The sequence below is a fragment of the Misgurnus anguillicaudatus genome, chromosome 7, assembly GCF_027580225.2.
Source record: "Misgurnus anguillicaudatus chromosome 7, ASM2758022v2, whole genome shotgun sequence".
Classification (NCBI taxonomy): Eukaryota; Metazoa; Chordata; class Actinopteri; order Cypriniformes; family Cobitidae; genus Misgurnus; species Misgurnus anguillicaudatus.
The window spans coordinates 8,577,322-8,592,791 of record NC_073343.2 but is presented as its reverse complement, the minus strand read 5'-3'; the positions used below and the strand labels follow the sequence as shown (position 1 = coordinate 8,592,791).

At 37.8% G+C, this 15,470-nt stretch overlaps 2 protein-coding genes across 2 annotated transcripts; both read left to right on the top strand.

Annotated features, from left to right (window-relative positions):
* Positions 1–247: 247 nt before the first annotated feature.
* Positions 248–4,985, top strand: LOC129418256 (solute carrier family 22 member 7). Its single transcript, XM_055173204.2, has 10 exons — positions 248–713; positions 827–930; positions 1,114–1,268; positions 1,556–1,724; positions 1,824–1,947; positions 2,907–3,016; positions 3,356–3,570; positions 3,673–3,781; positions 4,195–4,392; positions 4,542–4,985. The coding sequence occupies exons 1-10, from the start codon at positions 333–335 to the stop codon at positions 4,603–4,605; spliced, it is 1,629 nt and encodes a 542-aa protein (XP_055029179.2). The 5' UTR covers positions 248–332; the 3' UTR covers positions 4,606–4,985.
* A 4,049-nt stretch (positions 4,986–9,034) lies between these two features.
* Positions 9,035–15,385, top strand: LOC129418255 (solute carrier family 22 member 7). The gene is made up of 11 exons (XM_073869384.1): positions 9,035–9,722; positions 9,831–9,934; positions 10,018–10,172; positions 10,295–10,463; positions 10,580–10,703; positions 10,784–10,893; positions 11,028–11,242; positions 13,309–13,417; positions 14,378–14,584; positions 14,786–14,908; positions 15,280–15,385. Exons 1-10 carry the CDS (start codon positions 9,342–9,344, stop codon positions 14,850–14,852), a joined length of 1,641 nt encoding a protein of 546 aa, XP_073725485.1. The 5' UTR covers positions 9,035–9,341; the 3' UTR covers positions 14,853–14,908; positions 15,280–15,385.
* Positions 15,386–15,470: the final 85 nt, after the last annotated feature.

Below are 15,470 nucleotides of genomic sequence, written 5' to 3'. Positions count from 1 at the left end.
ACATCTCTGTCCCAATTAAGAAAGTGATCAAAGTCCATTGAGAAAGTGATCAAATTTTGTATATTTGTATATTGTATATTTTTGTGTATTTTAAATGCATAAATATAAACAGTAAGCACTAACAGTGACAAAGCAAAAATAAGCACAACCACTTCTATTGTGCAAGGTACAATCTAAGGTTTCAACCAAAGGGTTTAATTTTTACTGAGGCTTCACAAAGATCTCCCGTTAACCATTTCCTAGCTTTGGATTATTGAAAACTTTCCACAAAGCATCCACATGAGACATATCTTCCACCAGACCTCGCACAAGCCAGCTTGCAAAGCTTAAAGATGAAGTTTGAAGATCTTCTTTCAGAGATTAATGGATTTGGAAGGTTTCAAATAATGGTCCTGTTCATAAATTTTATTGGTCGATTCAGTCTTGCATGTCACTTCCTGTTAAGCAACTTTATCGCTGCAATCCCATCTCACCACTGTGACATCAGCCATCTGAATATTGATGGGATCCTTGGAAATCTAAGTCGAGAGGAGAGACTGACTGTCAGTATTCCAGCACAAGAAGATGGGACTCTTGCTTCCTGTCGCATGTTCTCTTATCCTCAGTTTCACCTGCTGTCAAACTCATCCAACACCACTGATCTTCCAATAATTCAGTGTCAGAATGGATGGGAGTATGATAACAGTACATTCATCAGCACTTTGGCCACACAGGTGAGAAAACTAGTTTTTTCATTGCTTTGGGAAATGCAAAAATGTCGCCTACTGTACTTAAACATTCATACTTGTCTCTAGCTGTGAACTATCTTCCTGTTTCTTTCTCTTAGTGGGATCTAGTGTGTGACAAAAGAGCAATGAACAAATTGACAACCACAATCTTTTTCATTGGGGTCATGTTTGGAGCAGCTGCTTTCGGAAGCCTAAGTGCAATGTTGGTGCAATTTGTTCAATAAGACTTTTGATGGTTAAAAAAATCAATCAAAGCCTCATCTAAATAAATCGAATGGTTTTGGGTTAATTGTAGGTTCCACAAAAACTAAGGGGATTGATAGGCAAAACTTTTTGGATTTAGACACTGATATTTTATCAGAAATGTTTACTTGTTTCTAAACAGATTTGGGCGTAAGCCGATGCTTCTGGCATCGTATGTATCAGGAATGGGTTTTGCAGTGGCCAGTGCTTTTTCATCCTCCTTCATCATGTTTGCCGTGTTGAGATTCTTCACTGGATTTACCATCACTGGCATTGTCATCATTTCTTCTGTACTCAGTAAGAACCACTTAATTTTTTTTGTCAGCTTTCCTGCAGCTCAGCTGGCTAGCAATGTCAAGGTCATTGGCTTGATTCCCAGGAAATGCACATATTTTAACTTGAATAAAACTGTCTAAACTGCATGAGTTTAATGTAATGCTTTTATCTCTCTTTATTTCCCGGTCTCAGTGCCTGCAGTGTTCTCTATAAATTCAGTTAAACATGTTAAGGTTGTCTAATTATGGTTCTCAAACAACATTGTTGTTGTTAAGTGATAAGCATAATGTCTGTGCATCTTTTATCAGATGTGGAGTGGGTGAGCATCGAGCACAGGAGGTTAGTAGGGGTGATTGACTGCATGTCCTGGACATTTGGTACCATGGGTTTAGCATTGATTGCATATTTTATTCGAGACTGGCAATGGCTGACAGTTGCCACCTCATTGCCCATCATTATTGCCATTGTCACATGGTGGTGAGTATAAAAGCATTGTTTTTTAATTTTCTTTAATGGCATGTGGTACAAGGATACCATCCTGGCAAATAAATGTACATTATGTTGATATTCTTATAGGTGGGTCCCAGAGTCTGCCCGGTGGCTAATAGCCAATGGGAAGATAGATAAAGCTCACTATTATCTTCGAAAATGTGCTGCTATGAACCACAGAAAGGAAGCTATTGCCAGTATAAAAGCTGAGGTGAGAGAATCCCAGTTAACTTTCAGAATAAAATGTGCAATGCCAAGAAAAAATGAAAAAACTTTTAAAATTGTATGATGTGTTAATTTTGATACTATTATCATAAAGTTATGATACACAGTTAAAGGAAAACACCACACTTTTTCAATATTTACTATGTTCTTACCTCAACTTAGAAGAATTAATACATGCCTATCTTTATTCAATGCGTGCACTTAATCTTTGTACAGCGCATTGCAAATGTGTTAGCATTTAGCCTAGCCCCATTCATTCCTTAGGATCCAAATAAGGATGAATTTAGAAGCCACCAAACACTTCCATTTTTTCCCTATTAAAGAATGTTACATGAGTACTTACACGAGTAAGTATGCTGGCATAAAATAAAACGTGGTGATTTTTAAAGCGGATAAAAAAGAGTACTATATTGTATGAAGGAAGAACACTCAGTTTGCAGCACTTAGACCTCGGGTGGGGTAATATTGACGGAAGTTTAAAGGAGAGTAGTCAGGAGTGACGATGTTACTGCACGCCAAGGTCGAACTGCTGCAAACTAAGTGCTCTTCCACCATACAAAATAGCTCTCATTTTATATCTGCTTAAAAAAATCACCATGTTTTAATTTGTGCCACCATATTTACTGGTGTAACTACTCATGTAACAGTCTTTAAATAAGGAAAACATAAAAGTGTTTGGGGGCTTCTATTCATCCCTGTTTGGATCCTAAGGAATGAATGGGGCTAGGCTAAATGCTAACAAATTCTCGACGTGCTGTACAAAGATTAAGTGCACATATTGAAATCTTACTGTACCTGACCTTACTCAGGCAATATTAAATACATCAAGGTTAAAATTTCACAAAATTTTATTACATTGTGATGATTTTTTGTAGAAAACAGTAATCACATGACTTTATCTGGATTTTCACAGGCAAGGTCACATATTTATTTATTTCTCTATAGACATTAGCTAATATCATAGTGACTGACAGAAGAAACAGGAAATATTCATACTTGGATCTGGTCAGAACTCCAAAGATGAGAAGATTAGCTTTACTCACAGGAATCACTTGGTATGTAGCAAATGTATAAATCATACACTCTAAAAAATTTGCTGTAATTTTGCAGCTGGTTGCCAGTAACTTACTGTAGAAGATAACATCTAAAAATGTTTCATGTTCATTTAACTTTGAACAAAATGTTGCCAGTAAATAACATAAATGTAAAATCTACAGTAAGTTACTGGCAGCTGGTTGCCAGTAATACCCAGTAAGACTGTAATTTCTACAGAAATTTTTTACAGTGTATATTTCACAGTTCCACCATAAGGGTTCATTGTATGAGATTGTAACTGTTTAAAGCTCTTACAACAGAAATTTGATTTTATACCTGATGGGTTTTTCCACTGCCAGGTTTTCTGTTGCCACTGTTTCCTATGGAATTAGTTTTAACATCTCAGGCTTTGGATTAAACTTGTACCTGACTCAGTTTGTGTATGGAGCCATTGAGATTCCTGCTAAACTGAGCATCTATTACCTGCTGGAGAAGTTTGGAAGATGTAAAACAGAAACTGGATCTCTACTAATGGTTGGAATCTGCCTCATGATTAACACATTCGTGCCCAGAGGTGAGAGACCCTAAAACGAAATATTTTTTCCTTTGTCAAACTGGCTTATGAGATTTAACATATGACAGAATCTATGCCACCGTCTTTTGTTTTTGTCATTAGATCAGACAACTGCTCGTACTGTAATAGCAGTGCTAGGAAGAGGCTGCTCAGGAACATCTTTTGGCACAATCATTTTGTACAGCTCTGAGCTTTACCCTACTGTTGTCAGGTATGTATTCAATTCATTCCTGGTTGGGTAGGAGTCATACTGACAACTAGTGGCAGAAACCTAGCATCATCAAACAGTCTGATACTGGATTATTAAGATACAGTGTGTATTGAAAGTTTCACCCTAATATAATTTGTTACCACTGGCCTGCTTATTTGATCATTAAAGAGAATCCAATCTAATATATCTTATAACAGAGATCATTAAATAGGTGCATTTGTCATGATCCTAAACGACATTCAATGCATTCATGCTACATTTTATCAATATGTAAGTTTCCTGGAAATCAAACCTCTGACCTGTAATGCTCTGCCCTTTGAGCTACTGAAACATGTAGCTACTTTCTGCATATTTGTCATAAAAGCGATGATTTTATCTCTCACATCTCAGAAACTCATATGTCCTCTTTATAGGCAAAATGGGATGGGCTATAACTCCTTCATGGCACGTCTGGGTGTGTCTGTGGCTCCTCTTATCTTGCTATTGGACGATATATGGAGTCAAGTCATCCTGTCTTCTATTGCACTCTGTGCTGCTCTGGTGGCTTATCAGTTACCTGAGACACGGGGCAAGTGTCTACCTGAGACTATAGATGATGTTGAGGGAATCAGGTAACAGGCTTAGACTCTCCTAAATGTCTGAGATTTGTATATTTTCATCAGTTTTGCATATTTACCAGTTTTCCAATGAAAAAATGTAAGCCCTTGTAATGCATGTCTAATAAATGAAATAACTCCAAAATGTTCATTTTGTATCATAGGAGGAATGGCTTACACCAACATCTAAAAAATGGAGGAAAAGAAGGCAATGAGGTTATGAGATGACATGGCAAGAAATAGTATTTTTAAGGACCAGACTGATTCAAAAACATTAAACATGTTTGGGCAATTTCATGTCAACCTTATTATGAAAAGTAAAGTTTTTACCCAAAGTTTTAAAGTTTACTACTGAAATCTCAATACAGTATATCTAAATTTCAATATTTGCTTCTTTAAATACTTAAAGTCTCTAAGTTTTTAAAGCATTTTTCCATAGTTAAGTGTGTACATTTCAGAACTGGCACATCCATATCAGAGAAATGTCACATCAACAATGTTGATTCTTCCACATTCTTATATATGCGGATACAAAAATTAAACCTAAAATAAATATTATACTCTGAATAGCCTTCCTTTCTTTATTTGGTGGGTATTATTGCATCTGATTTGTGCCTTTTAATTCACACAAATCCTATGAAGTATGTTGTCTCCCAAGAATGTCTGCCCTTTTTCCTGTTATTTTTCCCTCATCTTGAATAGAAAACTTGTAAACAGATTGATATTTGGTCTGATATCTAGACTCTATCAGAATACATGATTCAATGCATTAAATGCATTCTTTGTGAATTTATATTTCAAGTTTTGAATGTCACATCCTATTGCCTAATTAATGTCACAGACATATAAAAGAGCGCTTGTCAATGTTTAAACCCAATTTCAAACAGAAAGAATGGCTTATATTTCCAGAAACCTGCAGCAATCAGACAAGCAAAAGTTCGTACGTCTGCTCAGACCCTGACGTGACGCTAAGCATTTTTCCACGTCTGGACTTTGCCGTGGATTTTTGCCTACGCACACTTTACGATCAAATCTGTGCGTACGCACGCTTTATAAATGAGGCCCCAGGCTCCTTCAAACTTTAGTAACCATATATCCACCGAGAGTAGATGAATTTTAGATCCAAGTGCAGTTTTATTAACAAAACAACATGAACAAGCATAAAACATGGCATGGCAAGAGACTCCAGTAGATACAAGTACACTAAACAAAGTTTGACAAGGACAATGGGAAACAAGAGAAGTATAATTATTTTAGTATAATAATAAAAAAATTATGATGTATGGCTTTTCAGGGCTTCCATTTTTGATTGGATGATTAAAAACACCTGATCCCCAAAATTACAAAAAAGTTATACTTCTGAATTATTTAACACCTATTTCAGTTTGAAAACGCCCCAAAATTGGAAAACGCCTCTTTTTGTTCCGCAGAGACCCCAGTCTTGAACAAGAAGGCTTATATACTGACAGGAAACCAATCAGAACATGACACGCCAGGAAATAGGGAAACAAGAGACAACCATGACAGGGAAGACTTTCAAAATAAAAGACATGAACATGGAACAGAGAACTTAAAAATAAAAGACATGAACACTGAACACAACACAACTGTTACACTTACAGATGTGGCGGGTTTTCTGCCACAGCATTCGGCAATTCGTCTCGCAGAATTCTGCAAGTGCTTTTTGGGGGCCTACTTATAAATTCCCTCAAAGTGTTTCGCTTCACAGAATATCCACCAGGTGGCGCATAAAAACAACACACTCAAAGCCTTACAAGACTTCTCTTAAAACACTCAGTTTTTAAAGATTGTATGATATGTTTATAGATTATTACGTTACATTTTTTATTTTACTTCACATTACGTCATGATTGTGAGAAAACATCCACAATAAAATATAAATTATTAATAGTAATAGACACAATACAATAGTAATGTACACACCAGGGGCCTCATTTATAAAGCGTTTTTACGCACAGATTTGATCTTAGACGTGCGTACGCTCAAATCCACTCAAACACTCAGATTTATAAAACTTGTCTTTGACGTGGAAAAGTACTTACCTCCACGTCAGGTTCCGACTTGACGTACGCACGTTTCCTTGTGGCAATATTGCAGTATTGCAGGTAGGCATATTCGAAACTTTTTGTTTTGTAACTTTTGTGGTCAACATACAGAAACATTTTTTCATTTGTTATGGAGTTGTCCTTAATTAAAAAAAAAGGTTAGATTTGCCCTCTTTTTTTAGAATTCATATATTTTGCTTAAGACTTTGTTTGGAAAATATTTAATTAGTTTTTTTCTCTTAGGATATCTTATTACATAAGAAATATTATTTGATTAAAGTGTCACTTTTGTTTGCAACGTTTATTATAAATAAATGTAAATATGGTGATTATAAACCATTATTCCGTATTTTTTATTAGAAGTTAAGCAATAGGCTACCTAAAATCTATTAATAATCTGATAAACAAGAAAGCTGCTAAATGTATTGATGTATGTCAGCATTTCCATGCTTTTATTTCATTCTTTTTCTCTTTCATCCCCTGGCTAATGTAAAAAAAGTGTTGAATATGTTTGATAAAAAATAAATAAATATTCGAAACGTTTACAGCGTCAACATCATCTGTATAAGAGCTTAGACCGGGCACAAAAAACCATAACCGAAGCTTCTGCACGTTGTGTCCGAGCCCGGCCCGACCGACACATTACCGACAATGTTTTAATAGTGCGCCGTGACGTTCTCAACTACAATTCAGAGTTGTTTTAATTACAGAAATCTGTTTAGAATTATCTTAATGAACTAATGCAACAAGGACGAAGCGTGTAAACTGCGCTGTTTGTTTATTCAGAATAGAAACATAAAAACATGCAACAATGATGCACACAGAAAATTAACAAGAATGAACTGTGGAGAAGGCCTACTAGGCTGCTCCAAAATAATTTAACCAGGTTTTAGAATATATTTTAAAACAAAATATGTTGGCCTATTTTGATATTTTAAAATGTAGGCCTATTCTAATGCAAAAAGATGGCGCCCAAGCTATATGTTCAGGAAACGATTTTGTAGTTCGTCATCTTTTCAAAAAATATTTAAAAATATAGCAAAATTGTTTCGCGGTGTTTAACGCACACGTAAATTTTACAGAACATGCGCTTTATTGAATAAAAGTAAAACCAATCGAATTTAATGATTAAAACGTAGTGAAAGGAACTAAATTGTGAAGCCTCGGTAGCTTAAGAGTGATGGGTATTCCAAAAATTAATATAAATTATTACCATGCATCGATTTTAATGTTAAACATCTGTAAATCCAAATGAATCAATATGGAATATATTCCGACAGTTTAAGATACGATCTTTGAATTTTAAAGTCGAAAATATCGTATTTTAACACCGCCGCGCAGGAGGCATGGCAAACTGAAACAAAACTTTAAAGACACAAATATTACGTTTAGCCTACGTGTAAAACTATATTTAAATGAAACCCGTGAATTGAAAGATCCACTAATAATCGCCTTAACTTGAGTGATGTCAATAAAGTTTCCATGTTAGAATTTAGAAATATTAAAAACTTAAGCAAACGACAACAAATATGTTTTCTTACCACTCGCCATTGTAGCAGTCAGAGAATTTGGCCTTTGAAAATTTAATATTTATATGCTAATGAATTAAATTAGGGGCGTTTAGAAGGCGGAGTTCTAAGAGCATTCAGCTGCGCACAAGTTTAAGATCATTTGTGATTTATAAACCACACATCTGGAAAAGAGGCGTACGCACGGTTTTTTGTGCGTAAGCTCATTTTCTCTGAATCACACTTACGATCATTTCAGAAATGGTCTTAGATGAAATGTAGGACAGTTCCTACGTCGCACTTTTATAAATGAGGCCCCAGAGACTTCCCTGGCTATATAACTTGGCCACTAGTGTCAATGAGACTTAAATAAGAAATTTCAAATGTCTTATGACATCACATTATGTCATTCTCAAACTTTTACATTATTTTATTATTATTTACATTACATTCAATTAAAGAAAATATTACTTTGCACATAACACTGTAAAAAAAGTTTAATCAAAATGGTTAAGTAAGTCAACCAAACCTCCTATTTTATATTTATATAATTCACATAAATTGAAATTATTTAACTTTATTTGTTAAGTTGAAGTAAAACAAAAACTTATGTGTAGATATGATTTTTTACAGTGTACCTAAATTATATTACCTAATGTGTTTCACAGCAGTCCCACAAACGTTTAGATCTGCAACTGTATATATTCAGTTTCCAGGATAAAATTAATCATCAACTGCTTTCATATTTTTTACAAATGGAGAATTAACCAGATATAATTGTACAGTGCAAAAAGCCCACATGGGCAATATAATGCACTCCTGAATATTTTTACTGTAGAACTGAATGAAATCTCTGGGATGACTGTAAAAGAAAATGTGGATATTGCGTAATGCTTCCAAAGTACAATATTAATGATTAACCAGTATTCTGGATTGTTTCCAAGTGTTTATTTTTATTAAAATGTGTCTTTGACATTTTATAATATTAGCAATTTATAGAAAAGGAAATAAAAAATGCACTTGTCAAATACACTTAATATTAAAAGTTTTAATTGAAAGCTATTCGGTTTGATTTTTATCTTTATTATTATGCTGTCTCTTTGCTCAAGATATACATTTTAGAAGACAGGAGTTACAATGTTTTGGCTAATATTGTGAATTTGTAAACCATTTAACACTTTCTGGCAAAGTACAAGGTTTGGTACAGTACAATCATTTATGTACTGGCATTAACACAGACACTACAACCGCGGAAATATGTTTAATGGTCAAAGTACAAGCAATGTCTGGCTTATAATTACCAACCTCTCAAATAACAATAAATACTCACTAGCGAAGCCAGACTTTTTGTAATAACACAGAAAAGACATAACTCCGATCATTAAGAAGTATGAAGTTTGAAGATCTACTTACTGAGATCAATGGCTTTGGTAGGTTCCAGATGATCAATATTTGCATTAGTTTCATAGGGCGATTTTCTCTTCCGTGTCATTTCCTACTGAGCAACTTTATCGCTGCCATCCCGTCTCACCACTGCAACATCAGCCACCTGGATGCTGATGGGATCTTTGGGAATCTGACTCAGGAGGACAGACTGACTGTCAGTATTCCAGCACAGGAAGATGGGACTCTTGCTTCCTGTCTCATGTTCTCGCATCCTCAGTTTCACCTGCTGTCAAACTCATCCAGCACCACAGATCTTCCTGTAGTTCAGTGTCAGAATGGATGGGAGTATGATAACAGTACATTCATCAGCACTCTGGCCACACAGGTAAGATGCAAAAGCATTACAAATATTATTTTAAAACGTAAAACCTGGTGTTCATTCTTTGATATGTAATTTTTTATGTAAGTTTTCTATCTCTTCTTTTTTGCAAAGTGGGATCTGGTTTGTGATAATAGTGGGCTGAATAAAGCAGCTGCCACTGTCTTCTTTGTTGGGTCAATGTTTGGGGCTGTACTATTTGGAGACTTGAGTGATAGGTGACATTTCAGTAAAAATATGAAACATAGTTCAATAAGAAGCAATTTTTACATAACTAATTGTTGTTCTGTACTCTATGTAGATTTGGGCGTAAACCAGCGCTGCTGGTGTCGTATTTATCAGGAATTGCTTTTGCAGTGGCAAGCGCTTTTTCCTCCTCCTTCATCATGTTTGCAGTATTCAGATTCTTCACTGGATTCACCATCACTGGCATCATCACAATCTCGTCTGTACTCAGTGAGAACCACTTTTTGTTTCTTTCCCAACTCCACACTGTTTGGGCGATGCTTTAGTTATATAAAGAAATGTTTCCAAGTAACACTAATTTTTTTACAGTGAGTTTGTGATTTTAATTTTAGATGTGGAATGGGTTGACATTCAGCACAGAAGAATGGTGCGTGTGATTGACAGCTTGGGTTGGACTTTTGGGATCACCGGTTTGTCTCTAATTGCATTCTATGTGAGAGACTGGAGATGGTTGACAGTGGCCATCACTTCACCTGTACTTCTGAGCACAATCCTCTGGTGGTAAATACATCCAAATTTTGACAAAGGGGTGTCCTGCTTACCTCCTATCCTGTACAAGTCTGGTCTGTGTGTTGGTCAGTTCTGCAGTGTTTCACAGACCATTGTTTCTGATGTAGGTGGGTTCCAGAGTCAGCTCGATGGCTGATAGTCCATGGAAAAACCCAAAAAGCTCATTATTATCTTCATAGATGTGCAGTTATGAATCGTAGGGATAACGTTAGTGCAAGCATCCAACCTGAGGTGTATTCTCTCTTTTCTGTAAAAAATTTCTGGGAGCCTCACAATAATACATTAGCCTCACTTCTTTGTTCTTCCCATAGGCACTCTCTAGCATTTTTGTAACCGACACAGAAAAGAAAATGTTTTCTTACCTGGATCTCATCAAAACCCCTAAAATGAGGAGACTGTCTTTGTTTACAGGGACCATATGGTGTGTAACTGAACTTAAAGGACAAGTTCACCTAAAAATTCTATTATTGTTGTTCTTATTTTTTTTTTTATTATAGCACAAACACAGTTTAGATATTAAATTGTGCATTAATTGCTTTTATTGGATATTTACAGGCTCTGTGTTGCTATTGCCACCTATGGAATAAGCCTTAATATTACAGGCTTTGGTCTTGACATATACATGACTCAGTTTGTGTATGGAGCCATCGAGATTCCTGCTAAACTGAGCATCTATTATCTGCTTGAAAAGATTGGCAGACGCAAAACATCTACCATCACTCTGCTATTGGCAGGAATCAGTCTCATGATTAACATATTCATGCCCAGAGGTAAGACCAATGATGGACAATGACTAACAATGAAAAAAAATATGATCAGATTTATTAGCAATTAAGTGTGTTGGGAAACATAGGGTTAAATTTATAGCAATAAATACAGGGTATTGTATTTCAGACACTCTAATGTGTTACGGCAAATCATATATTCAAGATACTAGAGCTTTATAAAGTGATGCATAGTGTACAGCCGTGGCCCAAAATTTTGAGAACGACACAAATATATATTTTCTCAAAGTCTGCTGCCTCAGTTTTTAAGATGGCAATTTGCATATGCTCCAGAATGTTATGAAGAGTGATCAAATAAATTGCAATTGCAATGTCCCTCTTTGCCATTAAAATGTTTCTTAGACAAGAGAGTGAATAAAATAAATGGTACAAAAATCCACCGAAAGAAACTTCTCCTAACCATCTAACACTCTAAAAATGTCTGGGTTATTTTTTACCCATACCATGTAATTATTGGACAGAACAAATTGCATTTTGACCAAAATTGGGTAATTTTTAACCCAGCATGTATTTTGTCCAATAACCCAGCCATTCTTAGAGTGAAGAGCGTCTCGGTTACGTATGTAACCCTCGTTCCCTGAAGGAAGGGAGCGGAGATGTCATGCCATGACGGATGAATTGGGAAAGCACTTTGCGGGACCAATCTACTTCGAGAAGCTAGTAAAACGCCAATTAACTTGGCATGCAGGTATTTAAATCCGCCACGCCACCTACCAAATCAGTTATTTTTGCTAAGAAAGCCAAGCATCAGTGCCTGGCTGGTATCAGCAGTGGAACAACAAACTGTGGCGACAGGACATGACGTTTCCGTTCCCTTCTTTCAGGGAACAAGGGTTACATACATAACCGAGACGATCCCTTTCAGTCGGTCATTACAATGACACGTTGTGACCAACGAATTGGGAATCCCTACCAAAGCACCACTGAAGCTGACCCTTCCAGTGCCCCGCGTAAACCTTCCGTCTTCTTTCTTAAAGAGGCGGAACCGGGGCTTACTTGCAGAGAGGCTGGTCACTTTTTGTTCCTAAACCCATGATAGTGAACTAGGCAAATTGGGAAAGGAACCTGTCTGGGCGGAATTAGGAACGCCACCCCCTAAGGAGTTTACCACTGGATGGCATCTGAAACACTCAATAGGTCATTAGCCTTGAAAACTCTCTAAGTAATATCACATTTTAGAGAGAGAGAGACACAGAGTGGACTCTGCTAAGGGAAAACGTGGTATATTTTATCTATTCGGAAAAACACACAGGTCCCAAGGAGGAATAGATGGGGGCCGCAAGGGATTTAGCCATCGCGCACCTCCTAAGACTCCAATAACCAGGTCGTGCTGACCCACTGACCTGCTGTTTATCGGGGTGTGGTGTGCAGAAATCACAGCAATGTCAACTTTAATGGTGGAGGGGGACAGCCTCCTCTCAACCGATGCTGAAGATTCAAAAGCACAGCACTGATCGGGCATTCCCGTTGGTCTTCTCGTTGAGAAGAACACCATTCAACCAACAGGTTCCATTTCAGTGTAAAAGCCTGTCTCGTGGACAGTGTTGTGCTGCAGAGATAGTTTTAGACACCGCCTGTGATAAATCACTTAGAATGCCATAATGTGCCCCCTGCCTGAGAAAGAAGTCCTTCTTCAGGGGAATCCACTAGGGGAGGGCAGTCACGGGGAGCGTGAGTTCTGGAACCAATTCCTGGTGGTCCAGTAAGGCGTAACCAGTAGAATATGCTCCTTGTCCTCCCTGACTTTGCACTCGGTTCGAGTGTGGGAGGTTGTGTCCACCCTAAGCCCCCGCGTCGCCCGAGCAAGCATGGCCGCCATCTCAGGGTCGAGCATGGGCTCTGCAACCCTACCCAAAGGAGGGTGCGAATCCGAGTCGGCGTTCGTGAAGGACGAACCCCCTCCTATGCTGCGACAGATAATGAGTCCTTGTGAGGATTGACAGAGGCTGAGGGTGTTGTAGAACAAGTGCCACCTGCCAAAATCTGACATCTCTCTCTCTCTCTCTCTCTCTCTCTCTCTCTCTCTCTCTTCCTCTCTCTCTCTCATTCAGATCAGTGGGTTGGTCGTACTGTGGTAGCTGTACTGGGAAAAGGTTTTTCAGCTGCTGCCTTTGCTACAATTGTATTGTACAGCTCTGAGCTTTACCCCACTGTTCTCAGGTAGCTGCACTGTCAGATTTAATAACAGCTTTACATCGTATGTACAATATATATGTTTGTGTGTGTGTGTGTGTGTGTGTGTGTGTGTGTGTGTGTGTGTGTGTGTGTGTGTGTGTGTACCTGGTAATTATCACGTTGTGGGGACCAATTGTCCCCACAAAGATAGGAATACCAGTGTTTTTGTGACCTTGTGGGGACATTTTGATGTCCCCATGAGGACCCAAGCTTATAAATCAAACAAAATTACGTTTCTTGAAATGTGAAGTAGTAGAAGGGTTTTCTGTGATGGTTGGGGTTAGGGAATGGGGTATAGAATATACAGTTTGTGCGGTATAAAATGCATTACGTCTATGGAATGTCCCCACAAAACATGGAAACCAGAATGTGTGTGTGTGTGTGTGTGTGCAACACATCCTCACCCCATGTCGTCAATATTTGACGACACTTGACCATTCGTCAATATGTGACGGGGAGGGTATACCTTTCGCGTCATTTTTTGACGAACTGGGGACTTCAATACTATTACGTCCGTTGCATTCTCTTTCCTATTTTCTTACCATTTTCGCGTCGGTTTAGGGTTAGATTACGCAAAATTAAACAGTGTACGCGAAATTAAACAGTTGTCACCTGGCGTTGGGGTTAGAGTTAGGTACGACAGTTGTCACCTGGCGTTGGGGTTAGAGTTAGGTTTGGGTAGGGATGTCATGTAAATCTAACCCTAAACCGACGCGAAAATGGTAAGAAAATAGGAAAGAGAATGCAACGGATATAATAGTATTGAAGTCCCCAGTTCGTCAAAAAATGACGCGAAAGGTATACCCTCCCCGTCACATATTGACGAATGGTCAAGTGTCGTCAAATATTGACGACATGGGGTGAGGATGGGTTGGTGTGTGTGTGTGTGTGTGTGTGTGTGTTTGTGTGTGTGTGGTGTGTAATACATTTGTGTGGGTCCCGCAGGCAAAATGGGCTGGGTTATAACTCCTTCATGGGTCGTCTGGGTGTGGCTTTGGCTCCTGTGGTCTTGCTTTTGGACAGTGTTTGGGGGTATCTCCCTCAGATCACCCTCTGTTCTGTGGCACTCGTTGGTAGTTTCGTGGCTTGGCAGTTACCCGAGACACGAGGAAAGTGTCTACCTGAGACTATAGAGGACATTGAGGGTACAAAGTAAGTATATAGCTGATGCAATGTGTTATTTGACATATAACAACGCAATAACTAACCGTAAAATTTTTTAAAACGTAAAAAATACTCTTTACAAACTTTAAAAAATGTGACAAATATAACGTTTTTAAACAGACTGTATAGTTATTGTGTTCACTTTGTGTGTTCTTTAACCAAGTCCTGTGTCTTTTTTATATTACATAGGAAAAATCCCATTAAACATTATGAAAAAAAGGATGAAGCTGAGAAAGTTACAACAAACGAAAAATGACAATTGCTGCAGTGTTATTTCAGTAGCCCTCCAGTTTCTGTCTCCGCACCCTAAAGGTTTGAACAACTCGTGCTTTCACTACTCGTCTAAACTCTTAACTACCAAATGACCCCTGGCTATCATCAGTAGAGTGACCAAGAATTAGATAAAAATATTAGTCAATGCCCATACTGTAGGTGCCATTTACACTGGGGATGCTGGAGACATGTCCCCACCACTTTTTGAAATGGCTGATTTTGTCCCCACCACTTTTTGAAAGCATTTGGTTAAAATGTTCTAAAAAAAGCGAACCAAGAAATGTTAAATATTCATTTGCACAAAATAAAACATGTAATGCAGTTTAGATACAGAAAGAAACAGTGTACATTGTCAAGAAGTTTCTTCTTGTCCAAGTTATACATTCTCTCTCTGTGAACATGACAAACAGCCATACTGTTGAGTCGGGCTTGTGACATTGAAGAGCGCAGCCAGGTCTTCAGGCGTCTCAAGGCACTGAAGCTTCTCTCTGCTTCAGCAAATGAGGCAGGAACAACGAGCAACAAACACAGAAGTGCCTCAACTTGACTGAAGAGACCACAGACCTTGGGGATTGCTAGCTATTGCTAAAAATATACCCGT

What these genes read in the sequence shown, in the direction of transcription:
- LOC129418256 (XM_055173204.2), top strand. Translation starts at nt 333, where the DNA reads ATGAAGTTTGAAGATCTTCTTTCAGAGATTAATGGATTTGGAAGGTTT. An exon ending in TTGCCAGTATAAAAGCTGAG is followed by an intron (nt 1,948 to 2,906) that starts GTGAGAGAATCC and finishes ATTTCTCTATAG; the next exon opens with ACATTAGCTAATATCATAGT. An exon ending in GATGATGTTGAGGGAATCAG is followed by an intron (nt 4,393 to 4,541) that starts GTAACAGGCTTA and finishes TTTGTATCATAG; the next exon opens with GAGGAATGGCTTACACCAAC.
- LOC129418255 (XM_073869384.1), top strand. Translation starts at nt 9,342, where the DNA reads ATGAAGTTTGAAGATCTACTTACTGAGATCAATGGCTTTGGTAGGTTC. An exon ending in TAACATATTCATGCCCAGAG is followed by an intron (nt 11,243 to 13,308) that starts GTAAGACCAATG and finishes TCTCTCATTCAG; the next exon opens with ATCAGTGGGTTGGTCGTACT. An exon ending in CTTTACCCCACTGTTCTCAG is followed by an intron (nt 13,418 to 14,377) that starts GTAGCTGCACTG and finishes TGGGTCCCGCAG; the next exon opens with GCAAAATGGGCTGGGTTATA.